This window comes from Coregonus lavaretus (assembly GCF_964263955.1).
Source record: "Coregonus lavaretus genome assembly, chromosome: 15".
In the NCBI taxonomy this organism is placed as follows: domain Eukaryota; kingdom Metazoa; phylum Chordata; class Actinopteri; order Salmoniformes; family Salmonidae; genus Coregonus; species Coregonus lavaretus.
The window spans coordinates 27,111,516-27,132,753 of record NC_140002.1 but is presented as its reverse complement, the minus strand read 5'-3'; the positions used below and the strand labels follow the sequence as shown (position 1 = coordinate 27,132,753).

At 42.5% G+C, this 21,238-nt stretch overlaps 1 protein-coding gene across 1 annotated transcript; it reads right to left on the bottom strand.

Annotated features, from left to right (window-relative positions):
- Positions 1-4,676: 4,676 nt before the first annotated feature.
- On the bottom strand, positions 4,677-19,312 carry umodl1 (uromodulin-like 1; the record flags this gene model as incomplete). Its single annotated transcript, XM_084178894.1, has 16 exons — positions 4,677-4,864; positions 5,989-6,152; positions 6,347-6,583; positions 6,828-6,988; positions 7,318-7,628; positions 8,045-8,182; positions 8,456-8,675; positions 8,880-8,992; positions 9,814-10,071; positions 10,525-10,755; positions 10,860-11,000; positions 12,893-13,079; positions 14,753-14,862; positions 15,002-15,166; positions 15,472-15,714; positions 19,303-19,312. 16 exons carry the CDS (start codon positions 19,310-19,312, stop codon positions 4,677-4,679), a joined length of 2,877 nt encoding a protein of 958 aa, XP_084035020.1.
- Positions 19,313-21,238: the final 1,926 nt, after the last annotated feature.

Below are 21,238 nucleotides of genomic sequence, written 5' to 3'. Positions count from 1 at the left end.
GTGAATACTTTCTGAAGGCACTGACTGTACAAAACATTAAGAACACTTGCTCTTTCCATGACATAGACTGACCAGGTGAATCCAGGTGAAAGCTATGATCCCTTATTGATGTCACTTGTTAAATCCACTTCAATCAGTGTAAATGAAGGGGAGGAGACAGGTTAAAGAAGGATTTATAAGCCTTGAGACAATTGAGACATGGATTGTGTATGTGTGCCATTCAGAGGGTGAATGGGCAAGACAAAAGATGTAAGTGCCTTTGAACAGGGCATGGTAGTAAGTGCCAGGCGCACAAGGTTGAGTGTGTCAAAGAACTGCAATGCTGCTGGGTTGTTCATGCCCAATAGTTTCCTGTGTGTATCAAGAATGGTCCACCACCCAAAGGACATTAAGTCAACTTGACACAACTGTGGGAAGCATTGGAGTCAACATGGGCCAGCATCCCTGTGGAACGCTTTTGACACATTTACATCATTTAGCAGACGCTCTTATCCAGAGCGACTTACAAATTACACCTTGTAGAGTCCACGCCCCGACGAATTGAGGCTGTTCTGAGGGCAAAAGAGGGGGGTGCAACTCAACATTAGGATGTTTTGTACACTCAGTATATACTGTATATGCCATTTAGCAGACCCTTCTATCCAAAGCGACACAGTCATGCGTGCATGCATTTTACATATGGGTGGCCCCAGGAATCAATCCCACAACCCTGGCAGTGCAAGCGCTTTGCTCGACCAACTGAGCCATACAGGACCATGCAGTAATAAGACCTCTTAAAGTAGTGAATGTCCTCACCTTCAGCGGTAATTATGTAGATGAGGTGCTTAGACCAAGCCCTGGCTGATAATGGTACATAAATGGACAATGGGCTAAAAGTAAGAGGAAGAAAGAAGATTAATTAGTAATGACCTGTGTGAATTCTGAGCACTGAGAAGGGACTGGTCTGAAAGCCCAGGGAGATGACTGAACACAGACAGACCGACTGTTAGGGCAATAAATGTTGTCTGTGCCTGTCCTATCTGTCACAGAGACAGACAGACTCAGATAAATGGACTGGGGATGGAAGGGGGGGGGGGGGGGACAGAAGGATCAAATTGCAGCCTTTCCATGGATGTGTGGCTCAGCTGCCTCCTAGAATGCTGTTTATTGGATGTTAAAAATAAATACATTACTCTTCCGCGGCCCGCCTAATCCCCAAGGTCCATGTCATATTTATGGAAAGGACACCACAGACACTCATAGTGGTACTTAACAATGGGGGTTCTTTGGAAATTCAGTGCAGCTTGCTGGGTCTTCTTATTCACTCTGTGAATGTTATGGATGAACCAACACATCTGCCCACCATGATATAATGATTTGAAGACAGGCGCAGGAATACGTATTAGGGTTTTTTGAAAAACGACGGGGACGAAGCCCAAAACAAACACGTATATATATATATATATATATATATATATATATATATATATATAACAAAAGGATGTAACCCAAACAAAAGAGCGAAGTGTAACCTCTAAACAATACACGGGACGAAACCCGTAATAACAAGAACACAATACACGGTACTCACGAGACCAACGGACATGGGACAATAATCGACAAGGACAATGGGGAACAGAGGGCACAAATATACACATACTAATCAGGGGGAATGGGAACCAGGTGTGCGTAATGAGACAAGACAGTCCGGGGTTGGTGGTAATGAACCAGGTCAGTGACGCCTAGAAGGCCGGTGACGTAGACCTCCGGAGCTGGTGAACGGAATGAGCAGCAGTACCGGGGGGATCCATGAAAGTCCTGATATCCCTAACAAGGTAATTGAATGTGTTTAAAGCCAGATTAATTGCTAAATGAATCTCTAATTAGGTCATTAGATCGGGGGGAAGAATGCATACAACAAAATTGCAGAGGTGGATCATTGGGAATCAAACCTATGGAGCTTAAAATCATTCAATGAATTTGATTGAAGGAGGATGTTATTCTGGTGGGTACTGAATCTACAGTTCACTCAGCTTACAATGTGGGTATAACTGTAACAACCCCCCAGTGCACACTGAGGCTGCGCCACAATTGTTTCCATGGAAACGGGTTGCCAGTAAGGGCAGGCGGGGGGCTGTAAGGGTTAATTGGGGGTGGGGTTTATATGAGCCCACCTCAACACAGATGTTAACCCCCCACCCACCCCCCAGGTATCCAGGGCTCGCCTCTCAGAGAGAGGAAGATGTGTGTCACAAAGGACTCACCTACCAGGATTATCAGCCCTCATTAGCAGAAGGCTCTGCGGTTTGAACTGAACTGGAAGGGATTTGATACTGTGAAGTGGTGGTGTGAAGTCATCATACACGATGGGCCCGGCCTGCACATTTACACTTGCACGCAACGCAGACATATAGACCACCAAGTCTTTGATACATTTGATAAATGTGCTATAGCTTAATGTAAATCACCCAAAAGGTTTATGAATGTAACCATATGTAATTAATGTTATCATAATACTGTGAAATCACATCTGTTGTCCTACCTACATGTGAAGAGGCCATGTTTTTTGTTGTTGTTTTTTTACAGTGGTTTCATGCAATGAGCCAACAGTGTCCTCTTGTGTATGGATCATTACAGTACTTCTAAGATTGGATCACAAATTCAACATAGGTGCGTACTGTATTTCACCTCATTAATAGAGACTATGGGGGCATATTCTCTTCCTCTGCTACAATCAATCCAATATACAAAACATTCCTTTTTATTTCTATGGTTTTTATTAACATATTTCACATATCAGCAGGTCAATATTTCAGGACGCGTTAGCTATTGACTTAAGAAGACTTCAGGATATGCTGATAAAATAAATGCAATTTCCATAATTAAAAACGGTTATAGAAAAACATGTTTAAAATGAAATAAAGTGATTGCAGTATATACTGTACCAGTCAAAAGTTTGGACACACATACTCATTCAATGGTTTTTCTTTATTTTTACTATTTTCTACATTGTAGAATAACCGTGAAGACATCAAAACTATGAAATAACACATATGGAATCATGTAGTAACCAAAAAAGTGTTAAATAAATAAAAATATATTTTTGATTTTAGATTCTTCAAAGTAGACACCCTTTGCCTTGATGACAGCTTTGCCCACTCTTGGCATTCTCTCAACCAATTTCACCTGGAATGCTTTTCCAACAGTCTTGAAGGAGTTCCCACATATGCTGAGCACTTGTTGGCTGCCTTTCCTTCACTCTGCAGTCCAACTCATCCCAAACCATCTCAATTGGGTTGATGTTGGGTGATTGTGGAGGCCAGGTCACCTGATGCAGCACTCCATCACTCTCCTTCTTGGTAAAAATAGCCCTTACACCGACTGGAGGTGTGTTTTGGGTCATTGTCCTGTTGAAAAACAAATGATAGTCCCACTAAGCATAAACCAGATGGGATGGCGTATCGTTGCAGAATGATGTGGTAGCCGTGCTGGTTAAGTGTGCCTTGAATTCTAAATAAATCACTGACAGTGTCACCAGCAAAGCACCATCACACCTCCTCCTCCATGCTTCACGGTGGGAACCACACATGCGGAGATCATCCGTTCACCTACTCTGTGTCTCACAAAGACACAGCGGTTGGAACCATAAATCTCAAATTTGGATTTCCACCGGTCTAATGTCCATTGCTCGTGTTTTTGGCCCAAGCAAGTCTCTTCTTCTTATTGGTGTCCTTTAGTAGTGGTGTCTTTGCAGCAATTCTACCATGAAGGCCTGATTCACAGTCTCTGAACAGTTGATGTTGAGATGTGTCTGTTACTTGAACTCTATGAAGCATTTATTTGGGCTGCAATTTCTGAGGCTGGTATCTCTAAGGTAACTCTGGGTCTTCCTTTCCTGTGGCGGTCCTCATGAGAGACAGTTTCTTCATAGCGCTTGATGGTTTTTGCGACTGAACTTGAAGAAACTTTCAAAGTTCTTGAAATTTTACGGATTGACTGACCTTAATGTCTTAAAGTAATGATGGACTGTCGTTTCTCTTTGCTTATTTGAGCTGTTCTTGCCATAATATGGACTTGGTCTTTTACCAAATAGGGTTATCTTCTGTATACCACTCCTACCTTTGGTTGAGAGAATGCCAAGAGTGTGCAAAGCTGTCATCAAGGCAAAGGGTGGCTACTTTTAAGAATCTCAGATATAACATATATTCTGATTTGTTTAACACTTTTTTGGTTACTATATGATTCCATGTCTGTTATTTCATAGTTTTGATGTCTTCACTATTATTCTACAACGTAGAAAATAGTAAAAATAAAGAAAAACCCTGGAATGAGTAGGTGTGTCCAAACCTTTGACTAGTACTGTATAATGATATTTTATAAATACAATTCCCTATGCAAATCTGATCTTAACTAGACTGTTACAAAACTGGCAAATGGTGCCTTGTATACAGTATGTACGTATTTAAATGTATCAATGTTGAAATAATTGAAGAGACCTTGATGTTATTCGAATGAATAATGAGTTGTGGACTTTGATACACTTTTCTAATAATATGCCTTCATTTCAATTAAACTATCTCTATTGACCTTTTCATTACACTGACTACTAGGCAACAGGCATTGCAGCTTGAAAAACTTAAATCCCAACTTTAATATCTCTTTGAGTTCCCTAAGACTAGCCTAAAAGCGTTCCACTGCTAAGCATCAAAAACATGATAGGTAAAGTTCTCTTGCTTGGGTTTGAGACTGAAGCTGTAGGTTCCAATTCGCTTCCTGTGGTAGAAGAACAAGGAAGAGAGACTCCCGATGAAAAGGAGGAACAGTCCTATTCCCAGTAAGCTGTAGTCCACTGGACGAAGAGTAACAGAGCTCTCTTTGACGGACACTGACAGAAAACATGTCAGAATACATTAACTCCCCAATATGTACAGCTGATCATCATCATATACTGTATATCATGGGCTATATATATATAAGTAGGACATTCTGGATATTTTGGATATTATCAGTAGCCTAGTCATCATGTTGTCACAGTATAGCTTATTTTGATGCAGTAACACTTTGAAGAGCATTTACCTTCGTGTGATCGAAAGAATGGTCCACAGGATGCTTTTGCCGTTCCGATTAGATTGGACAATCTTTCTGTCCGCTCAATACAATCCTAACAAAATAAAATATTATGGAAAGAGAACAGCATTGAACTAGTTAAACTTCTTCTCCTAGTAGAGAAGTTTTCAAAAGCCTCTATGGTAGTCATATCAAAATGGTTGAACACAGTGGCTAAATTAAACCGGAAATACCCAGAGCCCCTGCACCTTGGGTTAAAGGGAGAGCCAGGCAGAGCCAAGCTCCAGCACCTTGGGTTAAAGGGAGAGCCAGGCAGAGCCAAGCTCCAGCACCTTGGGTTAAAGGGAGAGCCAGGCAGAGCCAAGCTCCAGCACCTTGAGTTAAAGGGAGAGCCAGGCAGAGCCAAGCTCCAGCACCTTGGGTTAAAGGGAGAGCCAGGCAGAGCCAAGCTCCAGCACCTTGGGTTAAAGGGAGAGCAAGGCAGAGCCGAGCTCCAGCACCTTGGGTTAAAGGGAGAGCAAGGCAGAGCCAAGCTACAGCACCTTGGGTTAAAGGGAGAGCCAGGCAGAGCCAAGCTCCAGCACCTTGAGTTAAAGGGGGAGCCAGGCAGAGCCAAGCTCCAGCACCTTGAGGTAAAGGGAGAGCAAGGCAGAGCCGAGCTCCAGCACCTTACGGGTCCAAAAAATAGTAGGATAAAAAGTAGGATAAAGTATTCATCCTAACCCAAACCCCTAACCCTAGAATAGTAATACATTGTACTCACAGTAGTAACCCTAAACCTAATTATAACAAATTTGTCATAACCCTAGCCTTATATTCAACCCGCCAGGACTTCCCCACCTCCGAATTCCCAATTTAACCTCTGGTTGAACAGTAAATCTAGACATCAAAGTACATACTGTTTACTTGAGTAGTACAGTATGAATAAAGATGGACAAATACTCACAGGCTGGCAGGTGGTCGAGCCACTCTTGATACAGATATGAATCTGGCAGTGCAAGTAGATGACATTGAGGTTGACGTAGGAGAAGATGCGAAGGGACAGGCGAGAATTGCTGGAGTTGCCGTTCTCCAAGACTGTGGTGTATGTGTTTGGGAGGGGACAGCTGATGAGAAAAGAGAGACAGAGAGAGACAGATTACTGGCAAAAAGCTTAGAAAGTACCTAATCACATCTGAACCTTCAGGAAAATGGACAATACATTTAAATTATATTATATTATATTCCATGCCACTGAATGAAAACCTAGCATTTAAGCTAACTATGACAGGGCAACATCAAAATAAATTGTAGAACATACCTGTTTTCTAGGAACAAGTAAATTGTTGGTTCCAAGGGGTTGCTGCTCTGGGTGGCCCAGCACTTGTTGATGACCACTTTGATCTGGTCAACTGTGGAGTTGACGCTGACCTCGACCACAACGTCCTCCTCGGGAGACAGGCTGTAGTTCTGAGGGAGAAGGGACATTCCATTCAGGAGCTGAACCGTCACATGGAAAGTCCCTGAGCCCATGACGACATCTTTGATCATGTCATACCTGTCAACAAAATATGCCTGAATAAGATATTTTGTAACAACATGCTGAATATGTCTAGTTCATAGATACTGCATTAAAATATACTGTTTGTCAATTAGAGAGAAATGTCAAGCCTTTATTGAGTAAAGTTATGTGTATTCAGTTTCAGTCTAGCTGAGCAGTGATTTGTGGGAGTAAAAGTGTGGAGGGGGATGTGACCATAGTGACGGTAGATAAGGTAACCATGGTGCCTGGCAGAGCATACCCTGTGGGGTCATAACCCGCAGAGATGAGGATGCTTTTCCCAAAGGTACACATGATGGGGACCTCCAGCCGTACTGTAGGCACCCTCGTTTCGCTGTCGGGCAGGCTCTGGGGACCCATGGAATTGAACAGAGTCGTCTGAGCAGTGAAATGAGTGCTATTCTGAAATACAAAAGTTAACAGGGGTATGGGAAAGTTATTTTACTTTCTAACAGACCATGAGGACAGTTCAATCTAGTTTGGTCATCCAACACCTGAACCTACAAGAAACAATGTTCACAGGCTGCATGTTTTTTAGTATATTTTTTTGTTGTTACATGTTTTTACTAAATAAGGACATTTTAACCTGTAAAATCCAGGTCTGTTATGAACTGTACATTATAGAATAACCTTTTATTTACCCAAAACACACCAGAGACTATGCTTATTGTGACACAAGGGGGCAGTAGGTAGCATCCTCTAGCCACTGACTCACAAGTTTACTGACTCACATATAAGAGCTGTGTGTTACACTGGTCCCAAGCCACTGTCAGCTGGACATGGCTGCTGTTCCCTCCGTTCATGCCACACTCCTGTCTCCCCAGGTAGAGGGAAGAGTCCCCAATGTGCCTCGCCCCCAGGAAGTCCCTTACAACTGTCACTGTGATATAGCTGGCCCTGCACTCCACAGAGATGCCCCTCGTATCAGAAACCAGAATAGCCGGAGATGTAGGAGTCATAGGCTGCAGACTCGTTGTGATGAGACCGCTGGTCACATTGGTGGTCATTGTTGTAGGAACATCAGTGGTGGTTGTGGTTGGAACTGGGGTCATGGTTGTCAGTGGGATTGGAGTAGCGGTTGAAACAGTGTTGTTGATTCTAACGGCATTGTTGGTTGTAACTGGTGTGTTGATTGTAGTTGTAGTTTTATTGTTGGATGTGATTGAGGTTGTATTGTAGGTTGTAGTGGTTGAAACTGTATTGTCGGTTGTAACCAGAGAGTTGGTTGTGGTTGTGGTTGTAGCTGGAGCTGGAGCTGTGGTCGTCTGGACAGGTGTTGTGATGGGCATTGTAGGTGTGGTTGTGGTCAAATGTGCTGCAATGCAAAAACATGAAAATTACAGGTTGAACTGTAGTGAACTGATTAGGCAATGAAGCCTGAAGTACTCTAGTATCTCCAAATACATATGAATTAAGACTATCAAACTAAAGTGAAAGAAAGGATTCTCTATTGTCTACCTGAACAGGCCCGTCCCGGCCTGGAGGGGTTGGAGTCAGTGAATCCGTCCAGACAGAGACAGCTGTAGGAGCCCCAGTTGTTACTGCACTGGGCCCATGGGGAGCAGTCCATGTCCCCTGTACTGCACTCATCAACATCTGTTCGAGACAAAAACGAAAATAAATCTGGCATTGAAAATCAGGTTAACAGTTTGTGCAGATTGGTATCACAAAATGTGCCCTCTATCTAATGCTCACAGAGAGTTATCTTCTTTCATATTTAACCTACAGTATATTTAATCAGGAAGTCCCATTGATACAAATAATAGTTTTCAAGAAGGCCAATTGGAGACCTGGCACATTATCTTGTGCACATTCCTTTTATCAAAATCAAAGTATTCTTACAACTGTAAAAGGTTAAGACAGCATTACCATCTATACTGGTGTTGTTGCTGTCAACAGTGTATCTGGAGCTGTTCTGTAGGGCCTGTACCAGAGCAGAGGACACCTTCAAGATGTCCTGGGACTGACTGGGTGTGAAGATGATGGTGAAGTTCACTACTACACTACCAGGGGTCAGGCCTGTGATCTGAACCCTCACATCTCCTGAGTTCACCAGGGCCAGGATATCAGGAGGGAGAGACTGGAGGATCTGTGGGACAGTGTTGTTTGATAGAAACTACAACATTACAACATGTATGAACTATAACTACAACATGTAGGAACTACAAAACATGTGTAGGTGTCTTTATTAGGCTTTTCTTTTACATCATTAATTTATTCCATGTTTTCACTATAAGTGAGGACAATGACAACATTCAAACATTCAAAAAACATTTATAATTTAGCCTTGTACCTCTTCCACAATACCACGACTGAGATTCTGATACTCCTGGCTAGTGGGGTACAGCAGGGCATCAGTGAACTGCACGTTGGTCAGGCGAACTGTTGCTCGAAGTGTCTGTGCAGCTGTGAATGGGATACACTCATCCAGTCAATGCAATGCAGTAATTAGAAAAGCAGTGGTGTAAAGTACTTAAGTAAAAATACTTTAAAGTACTACATAAGTAGTTTTTGGGGGTATCTGTCCTTTACTTTACTATTACCATTTTTACTTTTACTTTTACTTCACTACATTCCTAAAGAAAATAATAAAATAATAGTACTTCTTACTGACACCCAAAAGTACTCGTTACATTTTGAATGCTTAGCAGGACAGGAAAATGGTCCAATTCACACACTTATCAAGAGAACATGGCGGACTCACTAAACACAAATGCTTCATTTGTAAAGGATGTCTGAGTGTTGGAGTGTGCCCCTGGCTATCCGTAAAAAAATAAAAATAAAATATGCTGCCGTCTTGCTTATTATAAGGAATTTGAAATAATTTATACTTTTACTTTTGATACTTAAGTATATTTTAGCAATTACATGTACTTTTGAAACTTAAGTATATTTAAAACCAAATACTTTTAGACTCTTACTCAAGTAGTATTTTACTGGGGGACTTTCACATTTACTTGAGTCATTTTCTATTAAGGTATCTTTACTTTTACTCAAGTATGACAATTAGGTACTTTTTCCACCACTGTAGAAAACTTTAATATCTGCTATAGGAGTCAGCATAACATGAAAGTGTTGTGGTAAGTACAACCAAGTCATATAGCTGTGTCAGTGTGTAATGAATAAAGTACACTGCATCAGTTAGGAGAACACAACCCTCATAACAATTAAAGTATGCACACATTGCAGAAAGTTGATCTATCGAAAATCCTGCACATGGTACTAACCAGTCTTAACCAGCAGCAGCAGGCTGGCCCCCTGGCTCCCACAGGCACAGGGAGTGACAGTGACGTTGTAGAGAACCCCAGGCTGCAGCCCTGTCACCTCCAAGACTGACAGCTCTGTCTCCCAGCGTCCCTTGACCTCTGACCCCTCCCTCAACACCACCAGGAAGCTGAGCCCGCTCTGGGATTGGCCAGTCCAGGACAGGCAGAAAGAGAAGCCATTAATGTTGGAGGCCTGCAAGTTGGTGGTGGGGGTTGGGTCTGGGGGAGAGGGGAGAAGGGAGAAGGGAATCAGTAGTCAATCTCACCTTCTATGAAATATCACAGCATCTGAGCTGTTTTGAAATTAGTGATTTTGTTAAGTGTTCCATTTCTTAAAACAATTAGATTAAAGTGGAGCACTTAGGAAAATATTATCCAAACAGCCTCAGGGCTCCTAGAAACAGCAGGGGAGTCATTGGGGGAAACTGATATTGAAGAAAAAATAAGTCCACATGCTTAAAATTGGCACTGTTATACACTGTATAAGCAGAGAGTTATTAATTTACATACGGCATGTGGATGGTGATAGTGAGGACACACTTAGGTACATGTCCTCCACAGTAGGTCCCACGCTGGTTTGGGGCATAGAGGTGGAGAGGGGCAGGGTAAGAGTGTTGGTGTTAGTGGTATGCTGCAATGAAATGGGACTACTCCAGGATGTGAGACCTGTACTGGTCTCAGACCTGTTGGAACTGGCTGTAGCTAGGTCATGTGTGGTAGCAGGTATTTGGGTGGAGCTCAGCATCATGCCCCTGTCTGTGGTTGTAGCTACAGCTGTTGGGTTATCAGTAAAGCTGGAGACCCAGGACTGATAGCTGCTGTTGGGTGGCAGCTCTGTTGCATTGGCCCACCAGAACATATGAGTGGCATTACTGGGCATGGCTGAGGTCACAAGGTCAGCAGCTGTAAGGAGAACAAATAGGTTGAGAGTGTGAGTTACAAACATTTTAATTTTGACATTAATTTAATATAACCCAGAGTTAGTGTACACCCCTCCCTGTTCTTACCTTGGCAGTGTTCCCCTGTGTTGTTGGAGTTCAGATCAGTGAATCCAGGATGGCAGGTGCAGCTGTAGGAGCCCTCTGTGTTGGCACAGTCTGCCTGACGTGAGCAGCTGCTGAGAGTGGCATGGGTACACTCATCTATATCTGAAAGGACAGCAACATAATGTGTTTTATATGTAGACACTATATATACCTACAGGATATATAATATATGCCCTTGAATGAATGTGTGTGTGTGTGTGTGTGTGTGTGTGTGTGTGTGTGTGTGTGTGTGTGTGTGTGTGTGCATGATTGCATGCATGCATGTGTGTGTTCATGTGTGTGAGTATGCATGCTTGTGAGCACATCTGTGTGTATTATTGTGAGTGTATGATTGTGTGTTTGCACTGGTGTGGTGTGTGTTTTTGTGAGTGTGTCAATTACTAAAAAAAAAAAAATCCAGAGGAAACGTGACAGATGAGTGTGAAGAGGAAATGGAAGCAGAGTGGGACAACGTGGTGTTACTGAGTCAGCACAGTGTTCTCAGCAACATCATAGCCACCATAAAACCCAACAAAGTTGACAGATAGATGTTACCAGAGATAATGTACAGTACCAGTCAAAAGTTTGGACACACCTACTCATTCAAGGGTTTTTCTTTATTTACCACATTGTAGAATAATAGTGAAGACATCAAAACTATGAAATAACACATATGGAATCATGTAGTAACCAAAAAAGTGTTAAACAAATCAAAATATATTTTATATTTGAGATTCTTCAACTAGCCACCCTTTGCCTTGATGACAGCTTTGCACACGCTTTGCATTCTCTCAACCAGCTTCACCTGGAATGCTTTTCCAACAGTCTTGAAGGAGTTCCCACATATGCTGAGCACTTGTTGGCTGCTTTTCCTTCACTCTGCTGTCCGACTCATCCCAAACCATCTCAGTTGAATGGATGTCAGGGGATTGTGGAGGCCAGGTCATCTGATGCAGCACTCCATCACTCTCCTTCTTGGTAAAATAGCCCTTACACAGCCTATAGGTGTGTTGGGTCATTGTCCTGTTGGAAATTCCATGATAGTCCCACTAAGCCCAAACCAGATGGGATGGTGTATCGCTGCAGAATGCTGTGGTAGCCATGCTGGTTAAATTACAGACAGTGTCACCAGCAAAGCACCCCCACACCATAACACCTCCTCCTCCATGCTTTACAGCGGCAACTACACATGCTGAGATCATCCGTTCACCCACACTGCGTCTCACAAAGACACAGCAGTTAGTACCAAAAATCTCAAATTTGGACCCCAGATCAAAGGACAAATTTCCACCAGTCTAATGTTCATTGCTCATGTTTCTTGGCCCAAGCAGGTCTCTTCTTCTTATTGGTGCCCTTTAGTAGTGGTTTCTTTGCAGCAATTCGACCATGAAGGCCTGATTCACACAGTCCCCTCTGAACAGTTGATGTTGATGTGTTTGTGACTTGAACTCTGTGAATAATTTATTTGGGCTGCAATTTCTGAGGCTGGTACCTCTAATGAACTTATCCTCTGCAGCAGAGGTAACTCTGGGTCTTCCATTCCTGTGGTGGTCCTCATGAGAGCCAGTTTCATCATAGCGTTTGATGGTTTTTGCGACTGCACTTGAAGAAACTTTCAAAGTTCTTGAAATTTTGACTGACCTTCATATCTTAAAGTAATGATGGGACTGTCATTTCTCTTTGCTTATTTGAGCTGTTCTTGCCATGATATGGACTTGGTTTTTTACCGAATAGGGCTACCTTCTGTATATATTTTGATTTGTTTCACACTTCTTTGGTTACTACATGATTCCATATGTGTTGTTTCATAGTTTTGATGTCTTCACTATTATTCTACAATGTCAAAAATAGTAAAAATAAAGAAAAACCCTTGAATGAGTATGTGTCCAAACTTTTGACTGGTAGTGTATATGGCGCTCACTTACAGTATCTAGAGATGTATTTGGCCCTGGGTGTTACACCCCCACAAAAGCCTGTGTATTTACACCCCACAGTGAAGTACAGTATCCTCTTACCTTCAACAGACACCGAGGTGACTTCTTCAATGTGTTTGAGAAGAAGTTGCAGCTTTGCGGTAGTGTTGGACAAGGACAGAGTTTCAAGGGAACCAATCAGCATAGATGAAGCGGTTCTGAATGGCCCTATAGGCCAGGAGCTGATGTAGTATACAGAGACGTCAGAGGAGTCCAGGGCTCCAGTCACCTGTAAGCCAATACAGAATGGGCAAGGCCTGTACTAGGTACACACAGTGAGAAATATACAGTGGCTTGCGAAAGTATTCACCCCCCTTGACATTTGACCTATTTTGTTGCCTTATAACCTGGAATTAAAATGGATTTTTTGGAGGTTTGTATTATTTGATTTACACAACACTTTGAAGATGCAAAATAAACGGAAAACGGAAAACTTGAGTGTGCATAACTATTCACCCCCCCAAAGTCAATACTTTGTAGAGACACCTTTTGCAGCAATCGCAGCTGCAAGTCTCTTGGGGTATGTCTTTATAAGCTTGGCACGTGTAGCCACTGGGATTTTTGCCCATTCTTCAAAGCAAAACTGCTCCAGCTCCTTCAAGTTGGATGGGTTCCGCTGGTGTACAGCAATCTTTAAGTCATACCACAGATTCTCAATTGGATTTAGGTCTGGGCTTTGACTAGGCCATTCCAAGACATTAAATGTTTCCCCTTAAACCACTCGAGTGTTGCTTTAGCAGTATGCTTAGGGTCATTGTCCTGCTGGAAGTTGAACCTCCGTCCCAGTCTCAAATCTCTGGAAGACTGAAACAGGTTTCCCTCAAGAATTTCCCTGTATTTAGCGCCATCCATCATTCCTTCAATTCTGATCAGTTTCCCAGTCCCTGCCGATGAAAAACATCCCCACAGCATGATGCTGCCACCACCATGCTTCACTGTGGGGGTGGTGTTCTCGGGGTGATGAGAGGTGTTGGGTTTGCGCCAGACATAGCGTTTTCCTTGATGGCCAAAAAGATCAATTTTCGTCTCATCTGACCAGAGTACCTTCTTCCATTTGTTTGGGGAGTCTCCCACATGCCTTTTGGCGAACACCAAACGTGTTTGCTTTTTTTCTGGCCACTCTTCTGTAAAGCCCAGCTCTGTGGAGTGTACGGCTTAAAGTGGTCCTATGGACAGATACTCCAATTTCCGCTGTGGAGCTTTGCAGCTCCTTCAGGGTTATCTTTTGTCTCTTTGTTGCCGCTCTGATTAATGCCCTCCTTGCCTGGTCCGTGAGTTTTGGTGGGCGGACCTCTCTTGGCAGGTTTGTTGTGGTGCCATATTCTTTCAATTTTTTTATAATGGATTTAATGGTGCTCCGTGGGATGTTCAAAGTTTCTGATATTTTTTTATAACCCAACCCTGATCTGTACTTCTCCACAACTTTGTCCCTGACCTGTTTGGAGAGCTCCTTGGTCTTGCTTGGTGGTGCCCCTTGCTTAGTGATGTTGCAGACTCTGGTGCCTTTCAGAACAGGTGGATATATACTGAGATCATGTGACACTTAGATTGCACACAGGTGGACTTTATTTAACTAATTATGTGACTTCTGAAGGTAATTGGTTGCACCAGATCTTATTTAGGGGCTTCATAGCAAAGGGGGTGAATACATATGCACGCACCACTTTTCCGTTATTTATTTTTTTGAATTTTTTGAAACAAGTTATGTTTTTCATTTCACTTCACCAATTTGGACTATTTTGTGTATGTCCATTACATGAAATCCAAATAAAGATCCATTGAAATTACAGATTGTAATGCAACAAAATAGGAAAAATGCCAAGGAGGATGAATACTTTTGCAAGGCACTGTATATAACGGACCATCATTGAGAAGAACGTAGGGAGAGATACAGTAGCCTACCACAGAGTGCAACAGCCTTGTGTGGTTCAGGATTCCCCCGTCCATGGATATCAGCTGCTGGTAATCTGTCTTCACGGTCACAGTGACGTTGAAGCAACAGCCTCTATTGCCTGAGTGAAATAATAATGTATAACGGTTTGCAATATGATTTTCTGTGTCGTGATGTTTACACAATGGTAGTTATTATGCAACTTAAACATATATCTTGAATCACTTTAACAATAAAGTTTATCTGGGGTCTGTACTCACCTGTATGTTGAGGGTCAGTGCAAAAAGATAGGCCCTCTCTCTGGCAGCACTTTTGCCACCCTGGGCAGTCTGAGTCCCATTCACACCCTGTATTCCTGGGGGCCTCCACTACACCCTCAGGGCAGGAGCCTGGTTTGGCAGTGAACTCTCCACTTCTGTTCATAGCTTAATCAATGAGAGAGAGAGAAATAGAGAGAGAGCATCATATTAAATGTTTACAAAGTAAATAGGAAACTACAAACTGTATTCTTGGTTGACAGCCCCATCTAGTGATCTTTGTTAGATACTTCATAAAAAGGGGTCTCCGTGACTACAGGTCCTGATTGTTGTAGGGGCTTGGGTGCTGATGTAAATTGTGAAAATGAGAAAACTGTTAAATATGTTCTTTACACATAGATACTTCTGTGTGCTCCTAAATATACTTTGTTTTCATGATGAACAAGTCCTAAAATATAAGCTAGAATACTCACGTAAAGCACAGTAGCTGCCCACTTGTTCATAGCCCTCACAGCACCTCATAACCTCCTCGGTGACATTCATGTACTCTGTTCGATAGGCCGTTTTGTAAAGAGTGACCGCACACGTCTTCCAGGGTAGCCAGCTGCCACAGGACCTCCTGTCCTTGTAGGAGGTCTTATAGAACCACACTTTACTCACCACCCTGCTCTCATGTCCAGTACACAGGTGGTAGCTGGACATAGACAGGACATATCCTGAAATAAAGAAATAGTTACGTTATATATCTAATGGAGACAATGCTGTTTTTTATGTTTGCAGAATGTAAGACAAATGGGCAGGGAATTCCAAACAACAGTTACGAATACATAATATTGGAAAATAAGTATTTGCAGATCAATGTAGCATAAATAACAGGAAATATGAACACGAACACATAACTAAAGGTTTTAATTTCCACAACAGCCAGCATTCATATAGGACCAAGGAGTGCCCACAATATCAACACACTTACAGTATAAGACATTTTAACATTTGCATAAGGCACCTGGTTTTAAAAACGGAATCAAAACTGATTAGCAGATATAGGCCACCTGTCTCAACCAGTACAAAGAAAACATATTAACAAAGATATCATGGAACACGGTAATAAACAGTAATGCATACACATTATCATATTATTGATTGTGTCATAACTTATTGTCCTACCTTTAAACAAAGTGTTGTGTCCCCTACAGAGTTCCAGAAGAGCCACGGCCAGACTGAGAGAGAACATCCAACTCATCTTGAACAAATGAAATACGACACGTATTCAAGGACCATGCTGCACTACCATCTTCAGAGCTGAGCTTTTGGTAACTGTTCTGTGTTTCTTTTCCCTCATCATCCACACCCCCTGATATCCTCCTCCCTTGCTCCCACAGTCCCCAGTGTAACATACTGCATGGCAATATCTAGATGGAGAGTGAATTCAGCCACATGGAGAGGGTGTATTCATTCACATTTGGTTGAAGTGACATTTCTGCAATCAAATTGATCCCTTTGTATATTCCTATGTTCCTGTATGTTTCCTGTATTTAAAATTACTGTTCATTCCTAACTGTTGAGTGTGTGCTTATCATCCCAAGCAGTTATAATAAGAGCCTTCAATGTGTGGCCAGGAAAACCATAAGGCTTTAAACATACACTACATCACCAAAAGTATGTGGACACCTGCTTGTCGAACATCTCATTCCAAAATCATGGGCATTAATATGGAGTTGGTCCCCCCTTTGCTGCTATAACAGCCTCCACTCTTCTGGGAAGGCTTTCCACTAGATGTTGGAACATTGCTGCAGGGACTTGCTTCCATTCAGCCACAAGAGCATTAGTGAGGTCGGGCACTGATGTTGGGCGATTAGGCCTGGCTCAAAGTTGGCGTTCCAATTCATCCCAAAGGTGTTCGATGGGTTTGACGTCAGGGACCTGTGCAGGCCAGTCAAGTTCTTCCACACTGATCTCGACAAACCATTTCTGTATGGACCTCGCTTTGTGCACGTTGGCATTGTCATGCTGAAACAGCAAAAGGCCTTCCCCAAACTGTTGCCACAAAGTTGGAAGCACAGAATAATCTAGTATGCTGTAGCGTTAAGATTTCCCTCCACTGGAAGTAAGGGGCCTAGCCCGAACCATGAAAAACAGCCCCAGACCATTATTCCTCCTCCACCAAACTTTACAGTTGGCACTATGCATTCGGGCAGGAAGCGTTCTCCTGGCATCCGCCAACCCCAAATTCGTACATCGGACTGCCAGATGGTGAAGCGTGATTCATCACTCCAGATAATGTGTTTCCACTGCTCCAGAGTCCAGTGGTGGCGAGCTTTACACCACTCCAGCCGACGCTTGGCATTGCGCATGGTGATCTTAGGCTTGTGTGCGGCTGCTCGGCCACGGAAACCCATTTTATGAAGCTCCTGACGAACAGTTCATGTGCTGACGTAGCTTCCAGAGGCAGCTTGGAACTTGACAGTGAGTGTTGCAACCGAGGACAGACTATGTTTACGCGCTACACACTTCAGCACTCGGCAGTCCATTCTGTGAGCTTGTGAGGCCTATCGACTTTGCGGCTGAGCCGTTGTTGCTCCTAGACAATTCCGCTTCACAATAACAGCACTTACAGTTGACCGGGGCAGCTCTAGTAGGGCAGAAATTTGACGAACTGACTTGTTGGAAAGGTGGCATCCTACGACGGTGCCATGTTGAAAGTTACTGAACTCCTCAGTAAGGCCATTTTACTGCCAATGTTTGTCTAAGGAGATTGCATGGCTGTGTGCTCAATTTTATACACCTGTCAGCAACACGTGTGGCTGAAATAGCCGAATCTACTCATTTGAAGGGGTGTCCACATACTTTTCTATATATAGTGTATGTTATGACCTGCCATGGCACTGTCAATGCAAGCAAACAACATGTTTGTGATGCTAGAGGGGAAGAGATGGTGGCTTTGAGAAGAGAGCAGCAGTGACTGTCCCAGGTGACTTGGTTTCCACTCAAGTAACCATGGCAGTGTTTGCTCTCATCTCCTCACCCACAGCCTCCAGCAGGCAGGCAGGAGAATCAGGAGAGGTGATATAAAAATGCAGTCACTAAAATACTGTGCTACCAGTGGTGGAAATGTACTCAATTGTCATACTTGAGTAAAAGTAAAGATACCTGAATAGAAAATGACTCAAGTAAAAGTGAAAGTCACCCAGTAAAATACTACTTGAGTAAAAGTCTAAAAGTATTTGGTTTTAAATATACTTAAGTATCAAACGTAAATGGAATTGCTAAAATGTACTTAAGTATCAAAAGTAAAAGTATAAATCATTTCAAATTCCATATATTAAGCAAACCAGACGGCACCATTAAAAAAAAAAAAAATTGACGGATAGCCAGGTGCACACTCCAACATTCAGACATAATTTACAAACTAAGCATTTGTGTTTAGTGAGTCCGCCAGATCAGAGGCTGTAGGGATGACCAGGGGTGTTCTCTTGATAAGTGTGTGAATTTGACCATTTTCCTGTCAAAATGTAACGAGTACTTTTGGGTGTCAGGGAAAATGTATGGAGTAAAAAGTACATTATTTTCTTTAGGAATGTAGTGAAGTAAAAGTTGGCAAAAATATAAATAGTAAAGTAAAGTCCAGATACCCCAAAAAAACGACTTAAGTAGTACTTTAAAGTATTTTTACTTAAGTACTTTACACCACTGTGTGCTACCTAGCATTTCACTAGTCTTGCCTATGGCAACAGACTATTCATGAAATATGAATATCTTCTGCTGGTTGTAATGCTAACTAAGCTCTCTAGGAAAATTAGTTACTTTTCTAGAAATTGTGTCACTTTTCCCCCAAAGACCGTAATAAAAAATATATTTTCCACCTATTCATAAAAAGATCTCTATATTCTCTGGAATTTAAAAGGTTCAATCATCACAACACATTCATTACCGTCCTTCCACACAAGGCTTGGGGATGTTATACATCTTGTAATTCTAATGTGTTGTGAAAATGAACTATTAAACATATGAAGCAATTAAACCTAGCATCAGTAATAGGACTGAATCAATGATGATATTCTGAGGCACATCACTACATGAAAAGGCACATTTATAGGTCGAACACTCCAGTGCACAAGTCCGAAAAGGTCGAGTTTCTGGAAATTTGCGGGGCACATGTCCAGCAGTGTTTGGCCCTGCACACGTCCTGTAAATCTCAGATAACGGACCACTTTTGTGCGCAGACATGCACGGACGTGTATACAGTATGTCCGGAAATGGTTCAGTAAAGCCCCAGAAACTACCACACACGTCCACCCACTTACCAGGATACATCTTGAAATTCCAGTGCACGCCTTTGACGTCAGTTGCAATACATCTCCTTCCACGTCCGCCCACGTCTCTCCCATAAATGTCAGTAAATGGTTGTGCACTTGCTCAAGGTTGCACATACTTATTCGCCCCACTGAATGCTAATGCTAGTCATTGATAGCTTGCCTTAGTGGCTGTCACTGGTATAATAAAAACATTATTAAATGAATGACTTAGTGAATTAGGAATGAATTAATGAATAAATGACTGAATTATTTGTATTATTATTAATATCACAAATCAAGGTTTCTACACCTTTTCAGAAATAAATATTCAAGCACCACTATCAAGGTTTTTCCAGCACCTCACGACATCGCTATACTAAAACAACTCTTAGTTCCTTGAATAAAACTCACAAATACACTTCTTGAAGGATGACAATTAATTGCATTAGAGCAGGAGAAAGTGGGTAATAGCATCTGCATTTCGGGAAAGTATTCAGACCCCTTGACTTTTTTCACATTTTCTTACATTACAGCCTTATTCTAAAATGGATTAAATTGTTTTTCCCCCTAATCAATCTACACACAATACCCCCAAATGACAAAACAAAAACGTTTTTTTTAGATTTTTTTGCACATTTATAAAAAATGAAATATCACATATACATAAGTTTTCAGACACTTTACTCAGTACTTTGTTGAAGCACCTTTGTCAGCAATTACAGCCTCGAGTCTTCTTGGGTATGACGCTACTAGCTTGGCACACCTGTATTTGGGGAGTTTCTCCCATTCTTCTCTGCAGAGCCTCTCAAGCTCTGTCAGGTTGGATGGGGAGTGTCGCTTTACAGCTATTTTCAGGTCTCTCCAGAGATGTTAGATTGAGTTCAAGTCCGGGCTCTGGCTGGGCCACTCAAGGACATTAAGAGACTTGTCCTGAAGCCACTCCTGTGTTGTCTTGACTGTGTGCTTAGGGTCATTGTCCGGTTGGAAGGTGAACCTTCACCCCAGTCTGAGATCCTGAGCGCTCTGGAGCAGGTTTTCATCAAGGATCTCTCTGTACTTGCTCCGGTCATCTTTCCCTCGACCCTGACTAATCTCCCAGTACCTGCCGCTGAAGAATATCCTCATAGCATGATGCTGCCACCACCATGCTTCACAATAGGGATGGTGCCAGGTTTCCTCCAGATGTGACGCTTGGCATTCAAGCCAAAGAGTTCAATCATGGTTTCATCAGACCAGAGAATCTTGTTTCTCATGGTCAGAGTCCTTTAGGTTCCTTTTGGCAAACTCCAAGTGGGCTGTCATGTGCCTTTTACTGAGGAGTGGCTTCAGTCTGGCCACTCTAACATAAAGGCCTGATTGGTGGAGTGCTGCAGAGATGGTTATCCTTCTGGAAGGTAATCCCATCTCCACAGAGGAACTCTGGAGCTCTGTCATAGTGACCATTGGGTTCTTGGTCACCTCCCTGACCAAGGCCCTTCTCCCCCGATTGCTCAGTTTGGCCAGGCGGCCAGCTCTAGGAAGAGTCTTGGTGGTTCCAAACTTCTTCCACTTAAGAATGATGGAGGCCACTGTGTTCTTGGGGACCTTCAATGCTGCAGAAATGTTTTGGTACCCTTCCCCAGATCTGTGCCTTGACACAATCCTGTCTCGAAGCTCTACGGACAATTCCTTCGACCTCATGGCTTGGTTTTTGCTCTGACATGCACTGTCAACTGTAGGACCTTATATAGACAGGTGTGTGCCTTTACAAATCATGTCCAATCAATTGAATTTACCACAGGTCAAGTTGTAGAAACATCTCAAGGATGATCAATGGAAACAGGATGCACCTGAGCTCAATTTCGAGTCTCATAGCAAAGCGTCTGAATAATTATGTAAATAAGGTATTTCTCTTTTTTATTTGTAAGAAATTTGCAAAAATGTCTAAAAACCTGTTTTCGCTTTG